This window comes from Denticeps clupeoides, chromosome 15 (genome assembly GCF_900700375.1).
Source record: "Denticeps clupeoides chromosome 15, fDenClu1.1, whole genome shotgun sequence".
NCBI classification, from domain to species: Eukaryota; Metazoa; Chordata; class Actinopteri; order Clupeiformes; family Denticipitidae; genus Denticeps; species Denticeps clupeoides.
In genome coordinates, this window is record NC_041721.1 from 15,651,110 (window position 1) to 15,677,038 (window position 25,929).

The 25,929-nt window shown below is 43.6% G+C and overlaps 1 protein-coding gene across 8 annotated transcripts; it reads right to left on the reverse strand.

The window, feature by feature from the left end:
- Positions 1-8,460: 8,460 nt before the first annotated feature.
- On the reverse strand, positions 8,461-25,740 carry braf (B-Raf proto-oncogene, serine/threonine kinase). 8 transcript variants are annotated; one of them, XM_028954605.1, is made up of 21 exons: positions 25,572-25,740; positions 23,781-23,882; positions 22,749-23,015; positions 22,241-22,344; positions 20,515-20,617; positions 20,276-20,424; positions 18,642-18,761; positions 17,859-18,018; positions 17,726-17,752; positions 17,540-17,579; positions 16,969-17,088; positions 16,050-16,186; positions 15,831-15,948; positions 15,664-15,748; positions 14,702-14,878; positions 14,482-14,528; positions 14,195-14,313; positions 13,454-13,585; positions 13,180-13,314; positions 11,988-12,141; positions 8,461-11,486 (listed from the first exon to the last, which is right to left on the reverse strand). In XM_028954605.1, the coding sequence occupies exons 1-21, from the start codon at positions 25,731-25,733 to the stop codon at positions 11,464-11,466; spliced, it is 2,481 nt and encodes an 826-aa protein (XP_028810438.1). In that variant the 5' UTR covers positions 25,734-25,740; the 3' UTR covers positions 8,461-11,463. The 8 variants fall into 8 exon arrangements, with proteins under 8 accessions (XP_028810438.1, XP_028810437.1, XP_028810436.1 ...); XM_028954604.1 differs by having other exon boundaries at positions 15,831-15,945; positions 18,633-18,761; XM_028954603.1 differs by having other exon boundaries at positions 18,633-18,761.
- Between the last annotated feature and the right edge of the window lie 189 nt (positions 25,741-25,929).

Consider the following 25,929-nt stretch of genomic DNA (forward strand, 5'->3'; position numbering starts at 1 on the left):
GGCCGGGGTAACGGGGAGGGAAGGACGCATTTAAGTGCGAGGGGGGATCTTGAGTCCTTCAGCTGCTCTATCACAGGACACTTGAGAGCTCATCACTCATCTGTACCAGCGGCAGCGGCTCCGCAAGAACCCCCTCCCCCCCGCGCCGATAGAGATCTTATTCGGCTTTCCTCTGTTTAATTAACATTAAGATTCGATAAGCCTCCCCTTTCACCTGTCTGAGGAGTCTGCCTGGGAGAGATAGGGGATAGATGGCCGGCAATACGCTGGAGCTTAAAAGTACCTCAAAAGTGTCTTTTAAAAGGAAAAACAAAAACTTTCTAATCTCCCCTGCCTGTCTTGATACCTGTTAATGGACTTCATTGACTTACACATCGAGAAGAGGGGGCCCTTTGGTGAAAGTGTCTGCGATTTACAACCTTATCGAGTTGAAAGTTGTGTTACTTGATGAAAGTAACCAGAACTTGGATAACGTAGTATCGGACTTATCTGGGGGTCAGTAGCAACAAGACTACAGACCGTTACAGGGATTGCATTTATGGAAAAAAAAATATTTCGCATATTTTTTGCCTGGTTTTTCAAACCAAAAGCCTATGGGCACTTTTTTTCAAACTGATGCTAAGCACACTGATGCTGCACACCAAGCATATTGGCCAGTGGTGGCCTAGTGGTTAAGGCATCGTAATCAGAAGGTTCGAATCCCGATCCGCCAAGGTGCCACTGAGGTACCACTGAGCAAAGCACCGTCCCCACACACTGCTCCCTGGGTGCCTGTCATGGCTGCCCACTGCTCATTCAGGGTGATGGGTTAAATCTAGAGGACAAATTTCACTGTGTGCACCGTGTGCTGTGCTGCTGTGTATCACATGTGACAATCACTTCGCTTTATGGCTTTGTCTGCTGTGCTTAGTGTCCATTTGAAAATACTGCCATATGTATAGATGTTATCTACCTTCCCTTCGAGCTAATAAATACATCTAAGGAAATCGTGGGCTTGTTCATTCATTCAGAACAAAATTGTAAAATTGTTGGAGCATGCGTTGGATAACACCACAACCGAGACAACCGCCCTTAAGGTGGCCCCAGTTAGACTTTCAGTTCGGGGTCTTTTCCTAATGGTGGCACTCAGCTGTCCCCTTGTGCTTCTGCTGTGCAGTGTGTTTCTGACTGATTCTAAACGCCCGCCTCTGATGAGCTCTCATTAATCTTCCTTACAGCCTTCATTAAAGCCGACAGCGTCTGGAACCCTCTCTCTCTCTGAACCCCTGTGCCCCACAATCTCTCCTTCCAGCCCCTTGCCTGCTGTGTCCCCTTACTCCCTCCGTGCCTCCTCCTTTCCATTCCCTCCACTTCCCGACTCCTCGGCTTTGCTTTCCACAGCTAAGTCATGTGAAGAATGATTAATCAATAGCAGCACCACCACAGCCTGGGTATTCGCAGGTCTTGTGTTTATTGATCATTTATGAATGCAATCAGTTAAGTGTCAATAATATGATAAAGTCTTTTATACTCTGGCAGCCCAACAAAAATAATCACCAAAACAATAACCAAATTGTAAAAATAATAAACTCAATTCATAACCCCGAGAACAGTGGGTTCTACCGTGTCCTCCCGCGGTCCCAATGCATGCACACAGGGCAGGCCGGTGATTCTGAATATTCCGTAGGTGTGCATGGGTCCCTGCCCTGCGCCCCATATCCTGGGATGGGCTACAGCGCCCACAGATTGAACAAAGGCTGTGAATATTTGTGTACTTCTATTATTAAAATAGAATTTTAATAATAGAATTTTGCATTTCATGTCCAAAACGTGAATCCTTGTGAATACATTCCAGATGCACTGTATTGTGGGTAAAGCAGTGGGTGAAAGTGAGCGTGTGAGAGGCGTGGTTCATCGCCGGATTTTGCAGAACCATAATGACACCACACCCTCGTTATGATCCTCTAAGAAGCAAACATTTCTACCGGCACAGTCACAGTGCAGGTTTTCTTCAGAACACATACGGCAAAAGGGAATTCATCAGTTTTAACAAATACGGGCATCGATTGTAAACCTCGTTCCAAAGAAAGTCCTGCTGTAGTATTGATTTCTATGCTGATGCATTTCCAAATGTGTATGTTTGTATGTTTCTCCAGGCCATTATATATATATATATATATTTATTTTTATTTTTTTTGTCCCACACTCCATGACAAGGAGCCCACGTGCAAACCGCTCGTGTTTTAAGCACGCCGGAGACGGTCCACTTGAAGCAATGGAATCAAGTTTGATTTGAAAACAGCAGTGACGCTGAGCCCATGGTTCCCGGCGTGAAATGTCTGATAGCGAGATTCAGTGGATTTCATTACAACTGTTTACCATTTCCCACCGCTTTCATGTTTTGCTCATTAGTCACAGTCTAATCTTTTCACTTAACACTCAAGAGGGATCCTCTAAGCCACTGTTGGCGGGGGCTGTTTGGCACAGTCTACGTTATTTCTGCTGAACGGGGGTCTGAAGGTGGCCGAAAGTAAAGCCTTCTCTCGTCCTGCAGCCACAGCTGCGTCGGTGCCGCCCCTCCTTCATGATGCATTATCGAGTGTCTCAGGTATTTAGCGCAAGCCTGCGGACCGACTGGAGACTGTCCGTCCGCTCTGGTGGCGGCAACAGATGGTGCACGGTGGGGTGTGAAAGACAATTAGTTTCCTCCGATCCAATAAACCGCATGCCGATTCCTCTCCCCGGCAACATCGGAGACAATATCCTCGAGAACCCGTTCGGAGAGTGGCTAAGCCCACAGAAGGGGGGCGGGTCCTAGCGGGGCCAGTCGCCTTGAATGGAGGGGTCTTTGATCACCCTTCTGCCCTAACATCTGTCTCTAGACCCTCTTTTTGTACGTGTGTGCGCCTCATCCAGCTGTTGCCGCTGCCCGGCTCTGGTGCCCTGCGTCCACCGCTAGCCCACCTATGAGCCGGGTTCCGTTACAAATCGTCCGGGCCTTTGTTATGGTAATAACTGCTCCATTCCTTATAATGGCCCTCCGTATCTGCGTCTTATCTCCCAGCACAGCTGTGAGATGTCCGGAGGCATTAATGCCTCTTTGGCTGGTTTTAAAGGGTCTCCTGTTCCCAGGCCATACATTCATAACAACACCTTTTATGTCTGCCATGGTTGTACCTCGAGGATTACGCTATATTTTCTGGTCGTAAATGTTGAGGGGGGTGGGGTGGGCGCCGCTTACTGCTACAAAAACAGTCTTTTTCCACAAATGTATTCTAGCAGATACTTCAAGCAGACATTCCTTGAGAAAAGGCCATACTTTAGTAATGTTTGAGCAATTTTCTAAAATGGTTGGCCCGGGTTCCACAGTCTGAGTAGCTGAGATACATGGTAAAAATTCTTGGTGCTTTAAGCAGAAGTAATCTATATACAAACATTACCAAGACATACCAATTTCTCCTTTATAGTATTATTATATAGTACTTCACCTAGAAACAGGTGTTTGAAGGGTATTTTCAGTATATTATGTATTAATAATAATATTAATATTCAGTATTCAAGTATACAATTAGTTGGGTAGTGGGATAAAGGCTATAATTTTTTTTTTTCTGTGTTAACCCATACTCAACATGTCCCTCCCACAGGAACAGTCTGTTGTGCAGACGGTGTGGTGCTTTCAGGGGTCTAAGGGTAACAAAGATCTCACTACAGCACTGCAGCAAACAAGCTAATTAGCATGGGAGGGGATCATTTTCTCTCCTCTTCCCCCTTGCTTCTCTGCCAAGTGTACACCCACTTGCCCTTTCAGACTCCCATAGGGTCATAAGTAGTTGTGTGTGTGTGTGTGTGTGTGTGTGTGTGTGTGTGTGTGTGTGTGTGTGTGCTATCCTCAAGTTGTAAGGCTAACTTTGTAACAAGATTTGTTTTAACTGCAGCGCTTGGAAGCTCAGTATGCTGTTGAAGTTCCACCATCAGGCTCACCATGATGTCGGCACATGGACACATCCACCAGAGCAGGGGCTACCAAGTACGGCCTGGGAACTTTTTCAGAAAAGCATCTTAATGGTATTGTGAAGATCGATATTTAATCATGCACATTTTTATCTTCCGCATCAGATATAGAATTGATCATGAATCTTTGATTTATTATAAATTGAGTATAAATTATTTCTATTTCAGTTGAGGTGGAGCCATCTTATGTGGCAATTAGTCTAATTAAGTCATAGGGGATTAGGCTGGACCTTCCGCTCCATCATGACAGTCCCATACTTGAAAAAAAACACACAAAAAAAAACAGATAAGCTGGCAGCGTTGCCTTGCAAAAACTGCTGCTAATGATGACATTATCTTCCAGCTTACTCTGCACATTCTGCTTGCATTTAGTTGGGGAAATATTGCAAGTGTGTTATTAATGCCACAATACTATACTGTTCAAGACATGAGTGATAATCAATGAACTCAGGCAGAACCCATAATGACCTTTATGTAGAGCAACCCTCAAAAAAAAAAAACACGGATATTTATATATGGAGCTAGTATCTGTGTATCGCTGCCGGAGCCTATACCCAGGACACAGGGTGCAGGGTGACAGCTCACCCAAGGCGGGACACCCGCCCCATGCAGATCAATCAGTCAATAAAACTTTATTTATGTGGCACTTCTCATTCAAATACAATGCAACACAATGTTGTAAAAAGGCTTTCCAGAAACAGTACTAGTAAACTCATTCTTTTTTTTTTTCTCTAAAAATAATTAAAACAATTTCACGCCTTCTGCTTCACTCTCTCGCTGTTCTGTTGTCCAGGTTATATTACACCTGTAAAACACAAAATGGGCTCTTCAGAGAAAGCATACAACTAAATGTGTGTGTGTGTGTGTGTGTGTGTGTGTGTGTGTGTGTGTGTGTGTGTGTGTGTGTGTGTGTGTGTGAATACATATATTTTATATGGTCAAACTAGCCGGTCATCCAATTTAACCAGCATTTCTTTTTTTTTGCAGGGAAAATGGCGCTTCCAAGGTCATTCAAACAAAACACTCAGTCGGGCAAGAAAAAATAAATATCTCTTTGTAATTATTCATTTCACAGAATTGAACAGGCGCTTTTGTTATCGTGCTATTTACCTCGGAGTTAATCCTCACTACCTGCACAAAGCACGCAGTGTCTCCGCCCGTGGAAGGTGATCATCCCATTTACTTCCACTTCTAATTCCTCGTTATCGTCCTCCGAGGCTTAATTCGTCTCCCTGACAGAGGAAAACCATGAAAAACATGTTATTTCATTAAAATAAACATTGCCACACATCAACTCTTCTTCATATTGATTACGTCATTCGTCTTCAGCCAGTGTCCCTCGCATTTTTCCCATTTCACCTGTGTCAGAGTACATGTGTTTTATTTTATTAAATGTGTAACATTTAACATGATGGACGCAACATGGTGAAATTACACCTTCACTCGCATTCCACCTTAAAGTTGCAATAAGCTCCTTCATTTAGCCACTTAACCTCCGTATGGATTCATGGCTTGTTAATGAACTTTATTAAAGCACTCTAACTTACACTTTCAGCTAAAATCCCAAAGCCTAAAATATTAAAAGAATAGTATAAGAATAGTATATGTTTATAGGTTAGTTATAGAGAGTGCCTTGATAGAGTGTTAATAGTGGCAGGAGCTACTTTTCCATGGATATTTTAGCATGTGACATTAAATGTGCAGAGCATTGTTTATTTCTTCGCGCTCTCCCTCCACCTAGTTTGTCACCGGTGGGTGCTGATGATTAGGTGGGTTAGGTGCAATGACTTTGCCCATAAGACAGGAGCAGTTAACAAAGGAGGGGGACATTCAACTAAGGCCTGTGACAGGTTTTAGAGGCTTTTTGGGGTTTTTTGCTTAGCAAAGTGCACAAGAGAGATGCAGGAAAAAAAAAAAAAGAGGCTGGCCAATTAGAGTGTACCCTGCAAGAGTCTGGACATTATGTGAGTCCCTTTCAGCACAGGACAGGTGACAAATTTGAAGGAAGCTATAGACTCGTGGGTTTATGGGGAGCACGTCCAGAGTCCCAAGGGCAACCGACCTGAAATTATATATATATATATATATATATATATATATATATAGAGAGAGAGAGAGAGAGAGAGAGAGAGAGAGAGAGAGAGAGAGAGAGAGATCCTAAATTAATCTTATTCAGTGTGCATATGTCCTTTAAAAAGGTCACGTTTGCATGTATACCCCACTGCTCATCAAGGAAGAGTTGAGGACAATTGCTTGTTGCATGACTGAGATCCTTTACGCCAATGGCAGTTAAAGGGACGTCAGAAGAAAAAAAGGACCTCTGAAATGGCCGCCAGATAGCATGTTAAAGGGACACGAGTCAGCCATCATGAGATAAAATTCAACAAGGTGTCAGAAATCATAGTGGCATTTTATGAAGACAATGATAAGTGTGTATTAAAGCCTGGCCTGGTCATGATGATGGCATGAAAAAGGATTACAAAAGTGAAGTAAAGCCCATTCAGGAACTATTGCGCCTTTCCCAGTCAAATTCCAGATGAAACGTAGAAGACAGAATGACTCTTTCTACCAAAATATGGTATAAAACTGCACATAGAGCCTGTTATTGGTATCGTATTTTATTAGGTAGCTCAGAGGCTAAAATATGCAAGTTAGTTCACATTTAACCCCATACCCTGTTCCAAATATTGTACAACTCAAACATATACATCAGGGGGATTGTTTTTCCAACCTCCCTAGAACATGCTGAATATCATGTAAATACTCATTAAAATATCAAAATAAAAAATATGGTTCAAGTTGAGCTTTATTGTCATTTCAGCTACATACGTGTTAAGACAGTACATAGTGAAATGAAACAACATTTCTCTGGAACATTTAAACAACGTTACTTACTGTCATAAAGTGCACATGTGCAACTTTATTTTCGAACACTTATTTTAAAGAATCATTTACTTGGGAGCAACAGCACGATACAGAGAACAGTTTTGCACCTTTTGCATGTGAAGATCACCCTCAGCAACCATGTTCAGGCAAAGTTCCTACATAAACTGTGTTATACAAGTTGTAGTGAGCTAAAGAAGTTATGCAGATGCCAGCTATGCAAACTGATTAGTCATGTTCATCATTAGAATAGCTTGATATACTTATGAGGTGCCTAAAAATCCATGCAATTCTCAATATTTGCAATACATTTACTTGTAATATTCTAAACTGCTCAAATTGTGTATCATCAACTGTTTCGAATTTTGTCCTGAAGGGTGATTTATTCAAATCATTTAAATGAAACTAAATTATCTTTGAATAATAACGATCAAGGAGGTGCATTTGTATTATAGTAGACAGTCTTGTGTTACTGTGTGGGTGCATGCGGGGACTGAGCTGATCTGGATAAGTGGGTTTGGATAAAAAAATGGCTGGACTGATGACTAGTGGCGTGTATCCGAGTCAGTGCACAATATTGCGGTACAGTTGAGCAGAGGGCCCTGTTACGTAACCGGATCTATCTGCGGACCGTTCACTTGCGGAGTGCACCAGTTTCGAATAGTGAAGCGTGCCTGTGCACCCCGCCTCGCACTTTCGCTCATCATTGCCAAGCTCTTCAGTGTGTTCCCCTTCACCACCTCAGCTGCCACCCACACACACTCATCCGATGGCTTAATGGAGGCCGAGGCCTATTATTTTTCTGCGTCAAACTGGCCACGGCCACGGAAAATTAATTTCACACCACGTCAAGTCAAATTTATTAGTCCACACTAAAATCAAAACAAACAATATAAGGTATTGGTTGTTAGAGGACACGCAGGTACACAGGCAGAAGCAGAAGTGCACTTCGTGTGCATTGTGTCTTCTTTTATTTTTTTTAAGCCCAGATGAGCCAGCCAAGGTGACAGAGGTGATCCAGCCCTGTTATTACCTTCAACCGCTATTGCACTATACGGGGGACTTGACTAAAGTTGCTAAATTGTGGATTTTTTTTCTGGCATGAACAAGAGATTTCTTTTTCCATCTTCTCTCTTTTAATCTGCATAATTAGAGACTCTTTTGTTCTTTTCTTGGAAGTGTACAGAGACCCCTTGTATCTTTGTCCAGGTCAAGATAGCCTATGAAATCTGCTTAAAAGGGTGTGGGGACGTCAAATAACCAAGCAAAAAAAGTTTAAAAAGGAAGTTGGGAGAAGGGAAAAGAGAAAGAATAGAGCATCTGTGATTTGGGACATTGGGACATTTAGGTGGGAAGGACTGCCCCCTCCTGCATACAGTAAAATGTGCATCTAACCAAGTACAGGTAATTGAAATGGAGTGAAGTAAAGATTTTTTTTTAAGTCTTCTGTGTTATGAAACCATTAGAAAGTAAGAAAATGTTTGTTTGGTCCTATATGCTACAGTAACTGTACAAACTCACAGTCCTTTCAGCCAATGGCTCCCAGTTTTGGCTTTGCGCTTTCACACAAACAAACGAGGCTCCAAGTTAATGGACAGTTTTCATGCACTTCTTTAATATATCAGTTTCTCATATTCACAACAAATACATTAAGCTCGGTCTCCTTTTTATATTATACAGTCTTAAATAGCTCTTTTTTTCCTTTTTTTTTTTTTTATACACAGAAATATTTTCTCAGAATTTCATCTATCAAAATGTCTGGGCTTCTTTTTCATCCTTTTATTTCATTTGTTTAAGTCACCATGCCTCCTAGCAAACGGACAGTTTTATTTACAGCTATTTACAGGTGAAAAGAATCCCCCCAAAAAGAAAGTTCTCAGTTCAACGGGTCTGTTGGACAAAAGCAACTAAGGTGCAGGCGAGGGACCGGAAGGAACGTGACAAGAAAAACCCATGAAGGAACAAGGAGTCTTGCATTATAAAAAAGGAGCGTTGGAGATTCTCCCAACGAACTTTATATATTCATATACAACTGCAATCAAGTAAGTCCCGTAGCCACGAGGATAAAACGTCTGCCAGAGTAACCCCGCCTCCTACTTTAAATGACATTCTCAGGTAAAAAATAAGAGCATTTTCAATAACGAACACAAACACATACAGTGCAGCATCTCCCACACGCTATGTGAAGCAACACAGAAAGAGAGTGTATGGCCCCAGGACTGGTGTGAGACGATAGATTTAAAGTTAAATTAACACAGAGACTATGGCAGTAACCAACACATTCCCTCAGATGCTACTTCTAACAGAACATAATAATTATAAGAAGAAGAATATTATTATACAGGATTTCTAGTCTCTTCTGCACCAAAAATTAGTCTAAGGGCTTCTTAAGGTTTGATATTTTACATATGAAAAAGTGAAAAGAAAAGACAAAAAAATAAAATAAATAAATCTAACATTCCCACGGTGTGTCCATGTGTCAGGGTTGTGCCTTTGGCCATTCTGTACAACAAGCGTGACATGGAATTACAGGATGGACAGAGAGCCAGGCAGCATAAATCCTGGCACGGAGCCGCACCACAGACAAGGGATTTTTAAAGCAGTTTTTAAGTCTGCTTCGGGCCAGAAAAGAACAGTCAGGACGGCACAGGCTTTCCAAAAAGCACTTCTACAGTTAAAAATAAAATGAAAAAATAATAATTAGAAAAAAAAAAAAACAGAAGCATGTAACCTTCACTTCAGATAAATATACATATTCAAATATAACTGAGGAATGTGGTGGTACTGCTAGTTTTTTAATATTAGAATAATTATACTGATAACGGAATAAATATGCAACAGGGATCAGAGGGTAAAGGCAGAAACTCATCCGGCTTGGAGAGACCGTCATCACGGCTGTTTTTTTTTTTGTTTTGTTTTTTTTTAAACGTTAAACACTTTGGTTTTTGTTGAACCCTGCCTCCCCCCGCCTCGACGTCAATGCGCTCATGAACTCGTGCCGTTATGCTTGTTATTTCATATCAGTTCATAAAAAAGGCAAGATGCCAGTTTTGCTTAAAAAAAAAAAAAAAGTGCAGCTCTCAGCTTCCAACAAGACAAAAGAGAAAGTCCAACAGTTAAAAATAACATTTTGTAGAACAAAAAAAAAATTAAGTTGAAAATCACAGGCCAGCCTGTCCACAAAAAATTGATCGATAACGAACCACGATAAAGAAAAAAGAAATAAAATTGCATTTAGACGAAAAAAACAAAAAAAAACAACAATTGAATTGAAACCTTGAGAGAGAGAGAGAGAGAGAGAGAGAGAGAGAGAAAGATAAAAAAAAGGAGGGTGTTTTCAGATACTGCATCCAACTGGATGAAAGTCTCTTCAGATCCATGTTAAACTAGGATTCATTCAAAGCCTGAATAAGGAATGATGAAAATGGCCACCACAACATGACCTTGCACTTATTATTTATACAAATAATAAATAAATAAAAAAAAGAGAGGGAAAAGTGATGAGAGAAGGAACGTCTGCACTGGCCACAGCTTTTGAGGAACTTTTTTGCAGTGGCTCTGGTGTGAGTGTAGTGTGGTACGCTGAGAGAAGCACAGATGGGTTTTTCAGCCTCTTTTACAGCATGTTGCTTTAAAAATAAAATAATAATAATAATACTCTGTTCAAAAGGAGTTTCCTTCGACTTTGCAGTGGACTGGAGCTCGACTTGGATGACTGTGGCTTCAGCACCAGCCCAGAGAATGAATGCAAACCATTTTTGTGTCCACGATCAACTCCGAATTGTGCTCTCTAGTGTGGGCAGCAGCCTCTATAATCATCATCCTCCTCAAGTCCAAAGGTCTCAAGCTAACCAAAAAAAAAAAAAAAAATCACCTGAATTGGACTGCTCAGAAGCAGGAGGGCTTTAGTTTTTTTGGAGGGGAGGGGGAGGCATTGGACAATCCAAGCAATGCGGAACTATATAGCGAGGAATGTACAGCATTCGGTCTCCAAATACTGAAAAAAAGAAGAATGGGAAGTGGAGTGATGCGAATAAACAGCCCCTCCCTAAACTTAACAACAGCAACAAACAAAAAGGGTTAAAAAATGTCATTCAAGTCATGGGACCAGGGTGCGCCCTGTGACCTTTCTGGGGATTGGCTCGGACCTGGTCCCTTCACGTCTCGCCAAACCAATGAGCGATTTTCTTCCTGCAGTCCTCCACTGCCATTGTAAGTGTCCTGTGCTTGACCCAGTCTGCTCTGGAAAAAGAGTGATGAGGGGCGTGTCCAGCTCCTGTGGGGTCACCTCATTCCTCCTTTGGTTAGTTGTCAAATTTTGCAGTCTATTTTTTTAATATTTTGTCGCTGATGCAGTTGACCACGTTGAAATCAGAGATTTTCTGGTTGTTTTAGCGTCTCCTCTGGTCAGAGGAGGAAAAGCAGCACATTCTTGGAGACTAGACTTTCCATTTTTGCTTTTTTTATGCATAAACCACTGTAGAAACTCAAGACATTTTTTGTTAATTGTCTTCTGCATGTGTGTATGAGTGTATGCCTATGCTTGTACGTTTTAGAAATGGGGGATGGACTCTGGTGATGGCGGCAGTACTACTTGAAGGCTGAGAACTCCCCTGAAGAGATAAAGACAGAAAGAGATGCACACATAAATATATTTCATATACACCATTTACAATATGCCTTCTGCCACAGCATACTAAATGTGTGTGTGTCATTACTGATAGTGGTATATTAATGGGCTGATTTTGTTTCATTAAAAACCGAATTTATATTGAATATATTAGAATCTGAAATTGAAACAGCATCTTTACATTCCTGAAACGTAATGCAAATCGTGCATGAATCAGAATCGGTATATGTATTTTAAAGGTCCCCTGACATGAAACTTTTTTTTTTTTTTTTTTTTTTTTTTGGGTCACCTAATAATGAATCTGGAGGGGACAAATTCTTAATCAGAGCGTCTGAGCTGCCGCTCTCTGAACGGTGAAGCAGAATGGCCAAAGCACTCTTTACCCCTATCGCCATTTCTAGCCACTGCAGGACCATAGACAGGCTCGGGGAACTCGTATTAATGTTAAATAATCTCACAAAGTGAAAGTAGGTGCAACCCTCACCGTAGCAGCCCGCCTGGATGGGCGTCTTAGGGGAGGCGCAGGCGTACAGGCTGAAGTCTTCTGTCTGGAAGCCGGCTCTGTTGAGCGATGGCTCAGATGCGCTGCGGTGGATCTTGGGTAGTGAGCGTGCCAGCAGCTCGATGGAGGCCAGTATCTGGAGGACAGGAATAATGTAGTAGCGTCATGATGTGTCAGTCAGCAGTGTTGGGAGGTGAGTCCAGGCCATTAAGAGTGCTGTGCCCATTACAGGGGATCAGAAAGGGACAACTTTTAACCCTATCAGTGATTAAATAAATATATATGTACTGACATAAATTTCTTCACATTGCATGCACTGGAAAGAATATTTGTAATCTCAGTTAGTACCTGTACAACAGTACAGCAGTGCTGGACAAGACTGTATAGGACCATAAACAAAGGACTACATATCCAGTAGTATAATTCAGGTGCAATAATGAGAAGGGCGGTTTTGGAATAGAGATCTTCCAGTGACAGACTTGCAGCTATAAAGCCCCTTCTTGCACACATGCATAATGCTCTGAGGCCACCTTGTGGTGAGACTGCAATCGCCAGCATTTTATTTATATATAAATATATACAGTACAGGCCAAAAGTTTGGACACACCTTCTCATTCAATGTGTTTTCTTTATTTTCATGACCAGATAAGACTCTCACTGAAGGCATCAAAACTATGAATGAACACATGTGGAGTTATGTACTTAATAAAAAGTGGAGACCTGACCTCCACAGTCACCGGATCTGAACCCAATCCAGATGGTTTGGGGTGAGCTGGACCAACAAGTGCTAAACACCTCTGGGAAGTCCTTCAAGACTGTTGGAGAAGCATTTCAGGTGACGACCTCTTGAAGCTCACCGAGAGAATGCCAAGAGTGTGCAAAGCAATAATCAGAGCAAATGGCGGCTATTTTGAAGAAACTAGAACATAAAACATGTTTTCAGTTATGTACTTAACAAAAAAAGGTGAAATCTCCATGTGTTCATTCGTAGTTTTGATGCCTTCAGTGAAAATCTACCAGCGTAAATGGTCATGAAATGACCACATTGAATGAGAAGGTGTGGCCTGTAATGTAATGTAAGTAGTACTACACATACACACACTCACATCTGGAGCATCAGCAGAACATGAGATGTAAAACAGGCATGAATGTTAAAGACAAGAGTCCTTTTAACCTGAGGGAAAAGGGGTCTCTCCTCTCGTTTCTTCTTCAGGCAGTCAGCCATTAGTCTCTTCATGGCCTTAGGGCAGTTGCTCCGCACTTTACTCAGGTCGGGCGATAGGTAACCTCTGCCAACCATGAAGATAATCTGTGAATGAGAAAACAATGATATGTTGGTGTTCAGTGATAGAAAATTAACGAAACGTACTTATCAGTCGGTTTGCAAAAAATCTCTTTTTATGAAAGCTGTTGACAAGATGTTAGATGTAAAAAACAGTTCCGTTTACCTGGTCTCGGTTGTTGATGTTGGAGTAGGGCAACGCTCCAGACATGAGCTCATAGAGCACTATGCCAAAAGCGTAGACATCTGACTGGAAGCTGTATGGGTTCTTATCCTGCAGCCGGATCACCTCAGGGGCCTGGAGAACCCGAAACAATCATGAAACGCGAAAATGCAGTGTTACAGTGTTAATGGACATTCTGGCATTAAAAGTAAGGCCAATCAAATCAATTTCATTCATAAATATGATACAGATTTATCGTATGGCTGTCGCTGTTCTCCACAGGGTTCTTACACTCTACTCTAAACCAAATTTTCGTTTCCATATGTTCTGTCAAAAAATGTCAAATTTACCAGAAAACGGTTTTTAACTTCCTCAAAGTTTGCACAGGCCTGAGCCCCGAGAAAAATGGAGCCAATCATGTTCCGGCATAGATCATCAGCTGTCATTTTCATGACTTTTGAAAGGAGACATGCTGCAGCATGTTTAACATTGTAGTTGCAAACTTAGAAAAAAAGTCTTACGGGAACTATGTACTTTATACATTATACATTCCTGTGTCAATCAGATTTCAAAGACTTTTCCGGAACTTTGTAGGTTTATTTCCCATAAACAAAAGTTTTCAAGGCCTGGAAAAATAAAAACTCGCTGTGCATTTTGTGCATGTTAGCTGCTGTTGAATAGATTTACAGTCAAAAAGGCACCAATTAGGTGATTTCCAAAAAAAATAATATACAGTACACCCACCATCCATAGGATGGACCCAGACAGCTGCTCAAACTGGTGAGAGCCACTCCAGCGTGACTTCACTGTGGCCAGACCAAAGTCACCGATCTTCACCGTCAGGTCCTCGTGTAGAAAGATGTCTGAGAGAGGGGTGCGGTTAAGGCTGCACATGCACTGATGGAAGCAATTAAAGCCCACAGAGCCCATTAAACAACATCAGCCCAGAGCTGATGGACCTTCAGTAGAAGACATGGCTTCCTCTGGTCAAACTATTCGTCGATGGCGCAGCTACAATGCAAAAAGGATACTGTTGCTCTTCAGGTCTCTGTGGATGATCGACTTAGCGTGCAGGTAGCTGGAAAAGAGCAAGATTCAAGTCAAGCAACATCAAGCCAAACCCTGTTCCATGTCCCCCAGCACTCTCTGCTCGTCCAGTCGCGCGCCGGACATCACCAATTACCGCGCGTTGATGGCCGCTTACATTACAGAAACGCGGGCAGGCAATGATTGTTTGAGGAGAGGACTCACTCCATGCCCTGTGCCGTCTGGCGGGCGATGTCGATGAGTTTGATCATCTCAAACTTGGTCTCGATGATGTGCAGGTGGTGGTAGAGGCTGGAGCCCTCGCACCACTGCGTGACGATGGCCAGCTGGGGCTTGGTCGTGTAGCCCATGAAGAGCAGGATGTTGACGTGACGGGTTTTCCTAAAAAAAAATTCAATCAAGACAGAAACAAAATATTACTTTATTATGTATAATATATTTTGAATCTATTGGTTTTATTAACTATTTATTCTTTTAATATACTTTTTTTTTCTACATATATGTAGAAAAAAAAAAAAAAAAAAAAAAAAAAAGTGGTCGGAGGGTTATTTAGAGGAAGAATAAAACCATGGAAAGGAAAATGTGTTTTAAATAATGCTTTCTTGTAATAACATTTTGAAAGATTGTGGTATTGTTTATGGTTTTTAAAAAAAAAACAGCCTGTTATGTAAATGCCTGATAAGAAATGTAATTTAATGACTGTATAAAACTGCAATGCAGCTGCGAATTTGCTATAAATTGACTGACACCTTGTACTAGCTGGTTGCATTTTGGGTTAGTGGGGGGTTGCTCTTAATTAACTAGTTTATTGTTTTTATATTTATACTGTCCCATTTTGTTATGATTAAAATATTGTTGGGAATATTTTTTGAGTTCAAATAGCTTATTGCGATTAATTATTTTTAGACCAATACCACAGTTCAAACTGTAGTACTTACAGATCCAGAAAGGTGGATGAAGGAAACCATTAAATGAACAGAGGTGCATCAATCATTTCACTGGTGAATCATGCTGATGATCATGAATAATCACTAAAATCAACATATTCTAACAAATGTTATTAATTGCTCACTACTTTAACCAAAAATGACATCTAGGCCCCCAATGTTATGGCCAGAAAGGCTTTGAGCCACCTGAAGTCTGTAGTTTAAGATGTATGATCCTACCTGAGGACTCCCACTTCGTTCTTGAAGGCCTGCAGCTGCTGAGGGGTGGGTGCAGTGACGTTTAACATTTTCACAGCTACATCACCTGTGCAGGACAAAGTTAAAATGGTCATAAGACAAATGCAATGTTCTTGTGCCGGAATAAAGCCTCTGTTCCACAAACATACCATGCCATTTCCCCTTATAGACAGTTCCAAAGGAACCAGATCCTATCCGTTGACCCAGTGTGATCTGGCCCTCCTGGATCTCCCAGTCATCGCTTGAGTCCCTTCGGCCCAGGGTCTTCTATTAAAAAAACAAGACATGAGCTACAAAGAAATGCTTCAGATTACACAAACAGAACAGAATTCTATTTGAGATTAAAATAGAAAAAATCTTCTGCTCACCATTTTATTGCGATCCTCAGAAGAGGATGAAGACTTGCGTTCCCGCTGCTGGCACGGTGACTTCTGCGGCACCTTCACGTTGGTCAGAGAGCCGGGCAGCGAGGCAGGAGGTGTGGCTGAGAGCCCCGTCGTGGAGACTGTATCGCATTTGAGTGAGAATGGGGGAAAAGAAGATAAAGTGAATCTTGACAACATGCAACAGCTAGAAGAACAAATGTGTAGAAGAGTACGAGCGAAAAACATCACACCACATGGCACATGCAGTGTGAGGTAAAGACTGTGCACAAGGACCTTGTGTGGAAGGTGCAGGTGCCATTGGTGCCGCTATTAACATCATCTAATGTACGACTGAGGACAGATCAGCTAAAACAGAAAAAAAAAAATGAAAAGGAATAGTCTGGCCAAACTCAAACAAAAGCTCACGATCATCTGGAGTCACCTCTGGCTTGGGGTTTAATGGGGAATGGCGGGCAAAAACCCCTTGCTGTACAACAAACGGCTGCAGACGATGAAGAACATTTTAATCTTTTAATCTTCATCTGAATATAGCCAAGCTATTCCTTTAAAAACAATCACCAACACAACCTAGGAAAAATCTTCTCTTAAGTACAATTAATAATGGGAACACTGCACTTCCTCAGGTTTCTCCTCCGCGCAACAGAAACATGCAACTTGGTCACAATAAGCCTGATTAATGGAAGCCTCATCCAACAAAACTATTTGGAGTGGAGGAACTTGAGGAAGGTGAGTGTAGGCCACTGACGCTACTGGGTGTTTGTGTCGGTGCGGAACGGTGAAAACAGGTGGAAGACTCAGATAGACAAGGGGACGCACTATCGGAGAGACAGTACAACGGATGGACAGACGGATGCATTTGACAGAGCAGGAAGGACACAAGGACACACGAAGGCCTAGCTACCTCGGAGCACGGGCTCGGGGTCAAAATCAAACACAATGTCATTGGGGTAGGAGTAAAGGAGGGGGCTCGTGGTCCGCGTCCGCTGTTTCCTCAAGCAGCGGGCCGGGTGGGTCTGGGGGGCTGCAGGGGCGAGAGACACAGACATAGGATCACGCCCCCGCCCTGTCCCATAATGCTCAGAGGAGGCCAGGGGGGATCAAGCAGAACCCAGACCAGGGTTTGGGAGTGACGTGGCCTACAGAGCTGAGAGAACATCCATTAATAAGTTATTCCACACAACTGCACTGGCAGTTATAACAGAGTAATAAAGCTTTCATCCCAAAACCAAACGCCTCCATTTCACCATTGGAGGTCCAGCGCTGAGAATGATCTACATGAGCGAGAGTTTCCCCACCGCAGTGAACGACTGAGAGGAGAGGAGGAGGCCATTTTGTGCTGATGCACCAATGGCATTCATCCTCTTAGGGAACCACGTACACACACAGCACAGAGACAGGGATGAGAGGAACTACTGAACGGGGTGTGCATGCGTGCGTACATGTGTGCGTTTGTGTATTATGTGGACTCTTACCTCCGTCTGACCTCTGTAAACCTTGGTCACGAATTAAGTCCTAAAAAAAAAAAAAAAAAAAAGTATAAATATATATTTTACACAAAATTAGTATAAATATATATATTTCACACACACAAAATATCTATCTAGCTATTGTAATTCTCTGTCTAAATTTTTCTATGTCTACAGTTTAAGTTGAAACACCTGGCAGAGCAGAGCTCTTCTGAAGGCCTGGGTCAGAGGTCACATAGGATAGGGTTGCAAATAAAGAGCAGTAAGTTAACCTCCAACGTGAAAGAGTTCAACAAGAATCTTCACAGAAGAGGTTTGGACCTACATCAATGTTGACCGGTTCAATGGTGTTGATATGGACGTTGGGGGCGGAGGAGGAGCGATCCCTCTGGCCAAACTGGTTGCGGTGGTCCTCCTCCCCAGGCCTGAAAGTTTGAGGGATGGGGATAGACTTGGACGGAGAGACGGTTGGGTGGCAGAGAGACCTGCAGGACAGCAGCAGAAGCGTTCAGTTATTAATCATCAAGCCTTTATTGGTCATAAAACTGCTGCCTTGAAAACATAAAAGTAAACCTTCATGTATGGTATAGTTATTGTATGGTATAGTTCTTACACATTTTTAGAAAATTATCTCCTTTTCAATTACTCTAAGGCCAATTTTCATGACCATATGACCTCTGAAATTTCTGTGCAGAAGACCCAGGTTCAAATCCCACTTACTACCATTGTGTCCCTGAGCAAGACACTTAACCCTAAGTGTCTCCGGGGGGGGGGGACTGTCCCTGTAACTATTGATTGTATGTCGCTCTGGATAAGGGCGTCTGATAAATGCTGTAGATGTAAATGTAATGTAGATAAATCCTGGTTGTGAAGAAAGGGGGGGGAAAAAAAAAATCCCCAAAATATGGTGTAAATAAGCCCAGTGTTTCTTACTCCAAGTTTGCGCAGGTCCGAGCCCGAGTTAAATGGGCCTCCATCAGGTAGGGGCATAGCTCATCATTTGGGGATGAACATTTACTTTTTTACCACCATATTTCTTTTTTTACATATGCAATAGCATGTGGGAAGTAGTGTGTTTTAGCATGAAACAAGTCCTTACAGGTCATACCCAGTAGAGTCGGAGGGTGGTAGAGACGGACAAGCCTCCGACACAGGGGTGGTGCCTTCGGACGACGCCTCTTCCTGGGTTATGGGGTGGTGCTCGAAAAACTTGGACACCAGCAATAAACTGCAAGGCATAAATACACCAATATGAAGAGCTGCTTAGACGTTGATTAATACCAGAGACCCTCAAAATTAACCAGAAACGTTGACTCCATGGATTAAAGCAAAATATAATAAGTAAAGTGAAGTGATTGTCACATGTGATACACAGCAGCACAGCACACAGTGCACACAGTGAAATTTGTCCTCTGCATTTAACCCATCACCCTGAGTGAGCAGTGGGCAGCCATGACAGGCGCCCGGGGAGCAGTGTGTGGGGACGGTGCTTTGCTCAGTGGCACCTCAGTGGCACCTTGGCAGATCGGGATTCAAACCGGCAACCTCCTGATTACAGGGCCGCTTCCTTAACCGCTAGGCCACCACTAGGCCACCACTGCCCAAATGATTAATATATATTAATCATTTGACTGAATTTCTGTGGGCCAAAAAAGGAGGCGTGGTTAACACCCGTACCCACCATATAATGGATTTTATTTCAGTTAAAGAACTGAAAAGAAGGTCTGTAGGAATCACATGATGCTTTTACACTGCCAACAAGAAGCAGCGTTCAAAGTCAAAACACACCTGGCAGACCTACAGCATGCAGCTTCTTTCTCCTTCCTTGCAGTAAGACGACGTGCTTGCTATAATTGACTTCTAATAACTGCTTTTATCAACCTCTCCTCCATCTTGTTTTGAGTGCCGCTTGGTTTCTATTGGTTTGCGTGTTAATGAGTCATGGCGGCCAGAGGTCAGAGTTCAACAGTATTCAACTTTGACCACGGAGTCTCCAGTGCAGAGGCTCGCAGTGTGTTGCTGTGCTGCTGGCCACTCCTCAGGCACGCATTCCACAGAAAACAATGGGATGGATGCGTTCGGTCTGTGAAGGACTTCTAGTGCGCTCAGCTGAGCGAAAACTTTAATCCGCGTGTCTCCTGTCATAGCAGGTGATGTGGACAGGGTCCCTGTAGCAAGCCTAAGTACTTTGTGTTCGTGATGGGTGGGTGGATAAGCCCTACAGAGGGTGATCCGTGTGGAGTAACACCGCCGCAGATCACCTCTTCCATCTCTGCATTTCGAGGAGATGTAGGACCAGGGCCATCAAGGTCATAAAGGATAAGATCTCACCGAAACATCTAAAATCAGGCAAAAGACCCCAAAGCATGACTCAGGAGGAGCTTGTATCCTCAGGCCATAAGGATGCTTAACCAGGACTTAACCACCAGACCTCACACCTCAACCATCTAAAAGGTTCCTTGTTGTCTGTTCATCTAATCACTACCACTGGTGCCACACTGGTCAGTGCACAACCAATGCACTTTAGTTGGAATCTCTGCACTGCACTGTATCTCACCATTTATTTGGATTTAATTAACATCCACATTCTGCTACATACTGTGTCAATGCAGTCTCCAAAGCCACTGCCTGGTGATGTATTTTTCTTTTGCTTGCTTTAGTAGTCTTGTTCCCTTTTTATTTTATGTAGTTCTCAACGAGAACTAAAGGTCCTCAAGTAAAGGTCCTTGCGGGAGCACTCACTCCAGCTGGTCGTAGTTGACACACATGAGCGGGACCTCTGTGCTGCAGCGCTGATGGAACTTATAGCCACACGTCTGGCACCGAAAACCCTGGAACAGGAGCTTCCGGCAGAAATCACAGAAGGCCAGCGTGAAGAAAGTCTTCCTCACCTGGCAGCCAAACAAGCACATGAAAGGATGAGATGAATGTTCAAAACCTGACAATACAACATGGCTTGCAACTCTGTCGGCAATACTCACAAAATTGTGGGTAGTCAATGGTACGTTCTCCAGAACCTCCACGTGTAGCTCCTCCCCAGTCAGCCACGAGATATCCGTGTCCCAGCCAATCGGCTTCTTCTCCCTGAAGAAATAATACAATCCATCCATCAAATCTGCCGGTGGGACTTTCAGGGACACTTTCCTGAGCCCCTAGTGCAGAAGGTACCGTATAATGAACATAATATTCCTATAGAGAGCAGGTACAACTTAACATTTATCCATTTCAACCGAATAATAATAATAATAATAATATCATAAACATGAAAAGATTCTAGATAATGCTTATCATCTAAAGCAGGTGAGTCCTTAATGCCTTCTACAGACTCAATTTCGTCTTACAAGATGCTACATGCTGGTTATGTTGATGGCATTTCGCTCTCCTATACCAACCCGAGACGTAGCCTGTAATTCTAAGGAACAGAATACAAAGTCTGGTGAATGGATTTATATCAGTTAATGACAAATGAATATGGGTTATAGGATAGCCGCTGCTGGAGGACCACTGTTTAGGAGCCATGACCATTATATATAATCATGTCTTGGAAGGCCCACGATTGTACAATCTATACTGGGCATCAGGGAACATTTTGGGTTTCCCCAGTCATTTGACACGCCTGACTCCTCCAGTTCCAGAGTTGAATCTGGTGTGGTTGAAGAGTTGAAGAAGACAAAGGTTGGAGGCCACGCCCTCCCACCGTCGCAAACACAAGTCAAAAACTCTCTTACTGAACAACCTTGTCAACAAAGATGGAGTCTGAACTTTTGGTCAAGCACCTGACACCACTTCCGCGTAAACCTATTCTTATTTCCATCAAGCAAATGGCAAAATAACAGCCTCGCTCATTCCTGGCTGACAGGAACCACAGCGAAAATTTTGCTTCTGAATTACAGCACCAGTAGCCATCTTAAATGACATAAAAACTAAAGCCTCTATTTTTAATGATGAGGTACCTTCGACAAGAATGTTATAAAAAAAAACACCCAAAATCATCCCAGAAAACATCTACATGTAATTTTCTGCCAACATCGCATACCCCTTAAGACACCACCACGTGTAGAGTTTTAAAAAGATCCCTTGACATGAATTTTTTCGTTTTTTATATTGGTCTTATTGGTCCCCTAATGCTGTATCTGAACTTTCTGAAGTTCAGCCTTGGTGCAGAGTTACAGCCACTTTGATCCATGAGATTTCCCAGGATGTGCCGTTTTGGTGTCTGTAGCTTTAAATGCTAATGAAGAGGAGGGAGGCGGGACGAGGATAAGAGCGGCCAATAGAAGTTGACAGGGAATTCGAGGGAAAATGTTTGCTGCAGACAGGAAGAGGTCTGCATTTTGCCGCAGAAAGAATAAAAATAACCCGTTGGTTCTTCAGTCTTGTGCGACAATATAAGGGTAAATAAAATTAAAATTAAATATCAATTATGAATTTTTGGCTACACTTTTACAGAATAAAATATTTTCTTACAACCCTGTGGCTGGCCAATATGGTATAAGGATAAAGATATAAGAGTTTAACGAACTCAAGCAGCAGCCTACCAGACTCACATATGAACCAGACGACCACAAAGTCCCAGGTTCGAATCCCAACTACTACCATCGCGTCCCTGAGCAAGACACTTAACCCTGAGTGTCTCCTGGGGGACTGTCCCTGTCACTACTGATGAATGCGAACGAATGCCAATAAAGTGGCGAGAGTGTTTCTTACCCATCCTGTATCCTATACACAGCACAGCACTCAGGAATGAGACCTCGCATCATTAGGGCCTTCTTCAGCGAATCCCTCACGGTCATCCCACAGCGTGCTGGGACCTGTTGACGAGGACGAGACACACGCACACACAGACTGTGGGCCAGTGGCATGCAGCAGCATCCTCCTATGGCGAGGCTGAGCCCACGGTATTGACAACATGGAGATCTCTTCTGTTGCTAATTCTGGAAGACGGCAATTTAATTTTCTTGGCTCGTCGGCTGCGCGGAGGCTTTCCGTCGCGAAACCCGGCAGCCGCACGCTAGCCGGCTAATCAGAGTAAAGGGGGTCACCTACATTTACTCATTTCCCACAGACAATTCCGATCTTCCAGAAACCCCATCTTCATATACAGGATTTCTGATTCGTTGGTCTGAAGAAACTGGACAATTCTGCTGCTGGACGCTTCAAGACCGAAACACACACACACACACACACACACACACACACACACACACGTACGTACCACAGTCCTCTGCTTGTTAGGCAGGAAGACCCTGACGATGGGTTTCTGGGGCGAGCGGGGGATGCCGCGAGCGGCGTCCGGCGGGGTCTGCAGGACGGAGAGGGTGTTGGGGGCTGCGGGGAAGCTCTGGGCCACCCCAAGCTTTACATCAAGGAGGCTGGGGGTCGGGGAGGAACAGGAGAAGTCGGTGCCGTTGCCAATGGCCTCCAGCAGCTGCTGCTCTCTCTGCTGCAGAGCATCCAGCTTGCTGGTGTATTCTTCGTAGGCCTGGACGGACAGAGAGGGTCCACAGCAATAAATTACAATTACAATCCTCATCCTCGGGAGTCCAGATAACAGACTAATGTATTTCACACTACTAAAGATATTCACTTCGTCTTCACTTTGACTTGGGTGCTAAAGGCCTTACGGTCAATGAACAAACCACTTTCTTCTATGGTCACTTTGCCCTTATTTACATCGTTATGACTGTTAAAAAAAATTTTTTTTTTACAATATTTGATGCATACAGGAAATCCCATGGTGGCTTCATGGTAGCATTAACCAACTATGAGCAAAAGTGGGCCAGTGGTGGCCTAGAGGTTACCGGTTCGAATCCCGATCTGCCAAGGTGCCACTGAGCAAAGCACCGTCCCCACACACTACTCCCCGGGCGCCTGTCATGGCTGCCCACTGCTCACCATGACAGGTGCCACAGAAGAGCTTTCATTCAATGTTCACAACCAGCATTAGCAACCGTTAAGGTTGTGTTAACAGTGGAACTGTGAAGGTGCAGAATTGGGAAATGAATCGTACAATCCTACAGAAGCACCTTGGTAGTACTGGTACTGGTAGAAAAACAATCAAGATGTGGTGCGGCACAAACTCCTTTACGAGCTAAATTCACACGCCTCACTTGACCAGTTAGAAGCATGGATGTCCACCTAGATGTCAGGCTTGGCCCACTGAACCCTACTGAACATGTTCTACACATCGTTGTCCTTCTAGGCTTGACCAATTTGAGAATACAAAAAAAAAAACACATGTACTCACCTCCAAGTATATGGACGGCGGGTTATGTTCACCTCCAAACTTGTCCAGAAGTGCTTCTAAGTGCTCTTGTGTCAACTTTATCATCTGTTTGATATTCCATATCTATGGAGACAAAGGAGAGTTTTCACTTTTAGCCATCACCGGCAACAACACCAACGTCTAACCGGCTTGTCCGCCGTTCACACGGACACGTGGGAAATGTCACCTGGCCCATCACGGCCCTGCCCGGCACTAAATCAGGTCGGTACATACAGCTGAACCTACACAACTCCTGTCCTCCGTCTACAGAGCGTATGCCACCCTACATAGGCTGAAGTGTCTAGATTAAAAGAAAGCACAAATGTATGTGCGTGTACAAAAAAATTACAAGAAGATACAGTCAATCCAGCCAGAGGCAGCGCCGACAGGTTCAGGTCCCTGCATCATTCCCATCATTCCCAGTCAGACGCACAGGCAACACCCATCCTTCACTAGCTTCTAGCAGGGCCTACATTTTTGGATGGAGAACCAGTCTGATTTGGTTCAAGAGTCACTCCACTGACCACAAGTTCAAGTCGGTACTTGATATTAACGTTCAGGCACCGGTTATTGCTTATTCCTCCAAACGAATAATTATATTATATATATATATATATACACACACACACACACACACACATATGTCCAGTCAGGCAAAAATGCATTTCTTAAATACCCAGGAAGCAGAAGATTTACTGGAACGAAGCAACAACAAGGCCTCCTGAAAAGCGAAAGGCATCAACCTGACCTCTGACCCGCGACAAAACATGGCGAAGTTGGCTCAGCACACTTATTCCTGTTTTAAAGTGAAACCGACGGTGATATATGTCTACGGTGATCTATGTCTGCGTTTTGTGACACTCCAGCATTCCACGGCACAAAATCACTGCTCGGATTGTAAACAGTGTTTCTACGAGATGGAATAAAAAGCGAATTAACCGCTGGGTGCAGCGGACAGAGACTGGACATGTTAACTGCGGTAATAACCGGGGATTCTGCTGGGAAGGCTACGGTTTTATCTTATTATTCTGCACATATATGGCCAGTCCTGGGGTGGGGAAGAGAGGCCTGGTCCTACTACCACTGTTAAAAAAATTATTCTGCATCGTTCCTCTCGAAGCCAGCTTATCAATAATAGAAACCCAGAAGAGGTTTAAAAAAAAAAAAAAAAAAAAAAGAAAGAAAGAAGAATAAATGACAACGAACGCAACGTTACGACGATACCACGAAACGGGAAAAGTCGGCGGCGCACGGACGTGCGTGCTGGGGAGGGGAAGAAAAGGGGGGATAAAAAAGAAAGAAGGAAGAGGAGGAGGAGGAGGAAGGAGTGGAATTGCATGCGTCAAATCGACACGCGTTACGTTCGTAGCTGTAGGATGTAGCCGCGTAGCCGCTAGCCGACTGCGGTGAAAATAAAGCGGAGGAAAAAAAAGGAAAGAAAGCGCATGAAATGCAGGCGGCCCCGGTAACAAACATTCGGTCGGCGAGGGTCGTGAAACAGAGGCTCGTTTACGTCGTCACTGACGAACAAATATATATATATATATATAATATATTAAATATATATATAGACATATATGCATTTTCTGTTGGCTTTGCGTGGCGCCCGGTGCGTGATAGGGAGAAATGGTCGTGTAGGGGGGCTTCGTGCATCGCCTTGCCCCCCTGCAACGCATCCCCGCGGTCCACGACACGGCCGGTGGTTCCCGGAGCTCCGCGTCCGGCAGCCGCCGCTCGGCGCCCGGCTCGGACCCCGTCGCCCCCCCGGCGTACCTCCTCGGGAATGTCCTGCTGACACGCGGGGATCCCCCCGGAGCAGGTGGCGTCGAGCCCGGCGCCCAGCTCGTCCAGTCCCCGCTGGCGCTCCGGGTCGCGGTCCATGGTGTCTCCGTTGAAGACGGGCGGTGGGGACTCGGCGCTGCTCAACGCCGCCATTTTAAACTGCGAGAAACTGAGTGGAAAATAATAGGGGAAAGAAACAGAGCATGAGACAGGAGGGGGAGACAGAGAGGGAGGGAGAGAGAGAGAGATGCCGGGGGAAATCTTTCAGGTGCTGAATGCTGCTCAATGGAAATTGTTTTACATATATATATATAAAAAAAAAAAAAAAAGCATAGGTCCTAATGCATCA

Excerpts from the sequence above, each read along its gene's own strand:
- braf (XM_028954603.1), bottom strand. The coding sequence starts at position 25,733 with ATGGCGGCGTTGAGCAGCGCCGAGTCCCCACCGCCCGTCTTCAACGGA. Across the intron at positions 18,019-18,632 it reads GACTCTACTGGGTATGACCT|GTCTCTCTGCCACCCAACCG; the intron begins GTAAGGACTTGT and ends GCTGTCCTGCAG. Across the intron at positions 16,187-16,968 it reads CCCCGAGCCCGTGCTCCGAG|TCTCCACGACGGGGCTCTCA; the intron begins GTAGCTAGGCCT and ends AATGCGATACAG.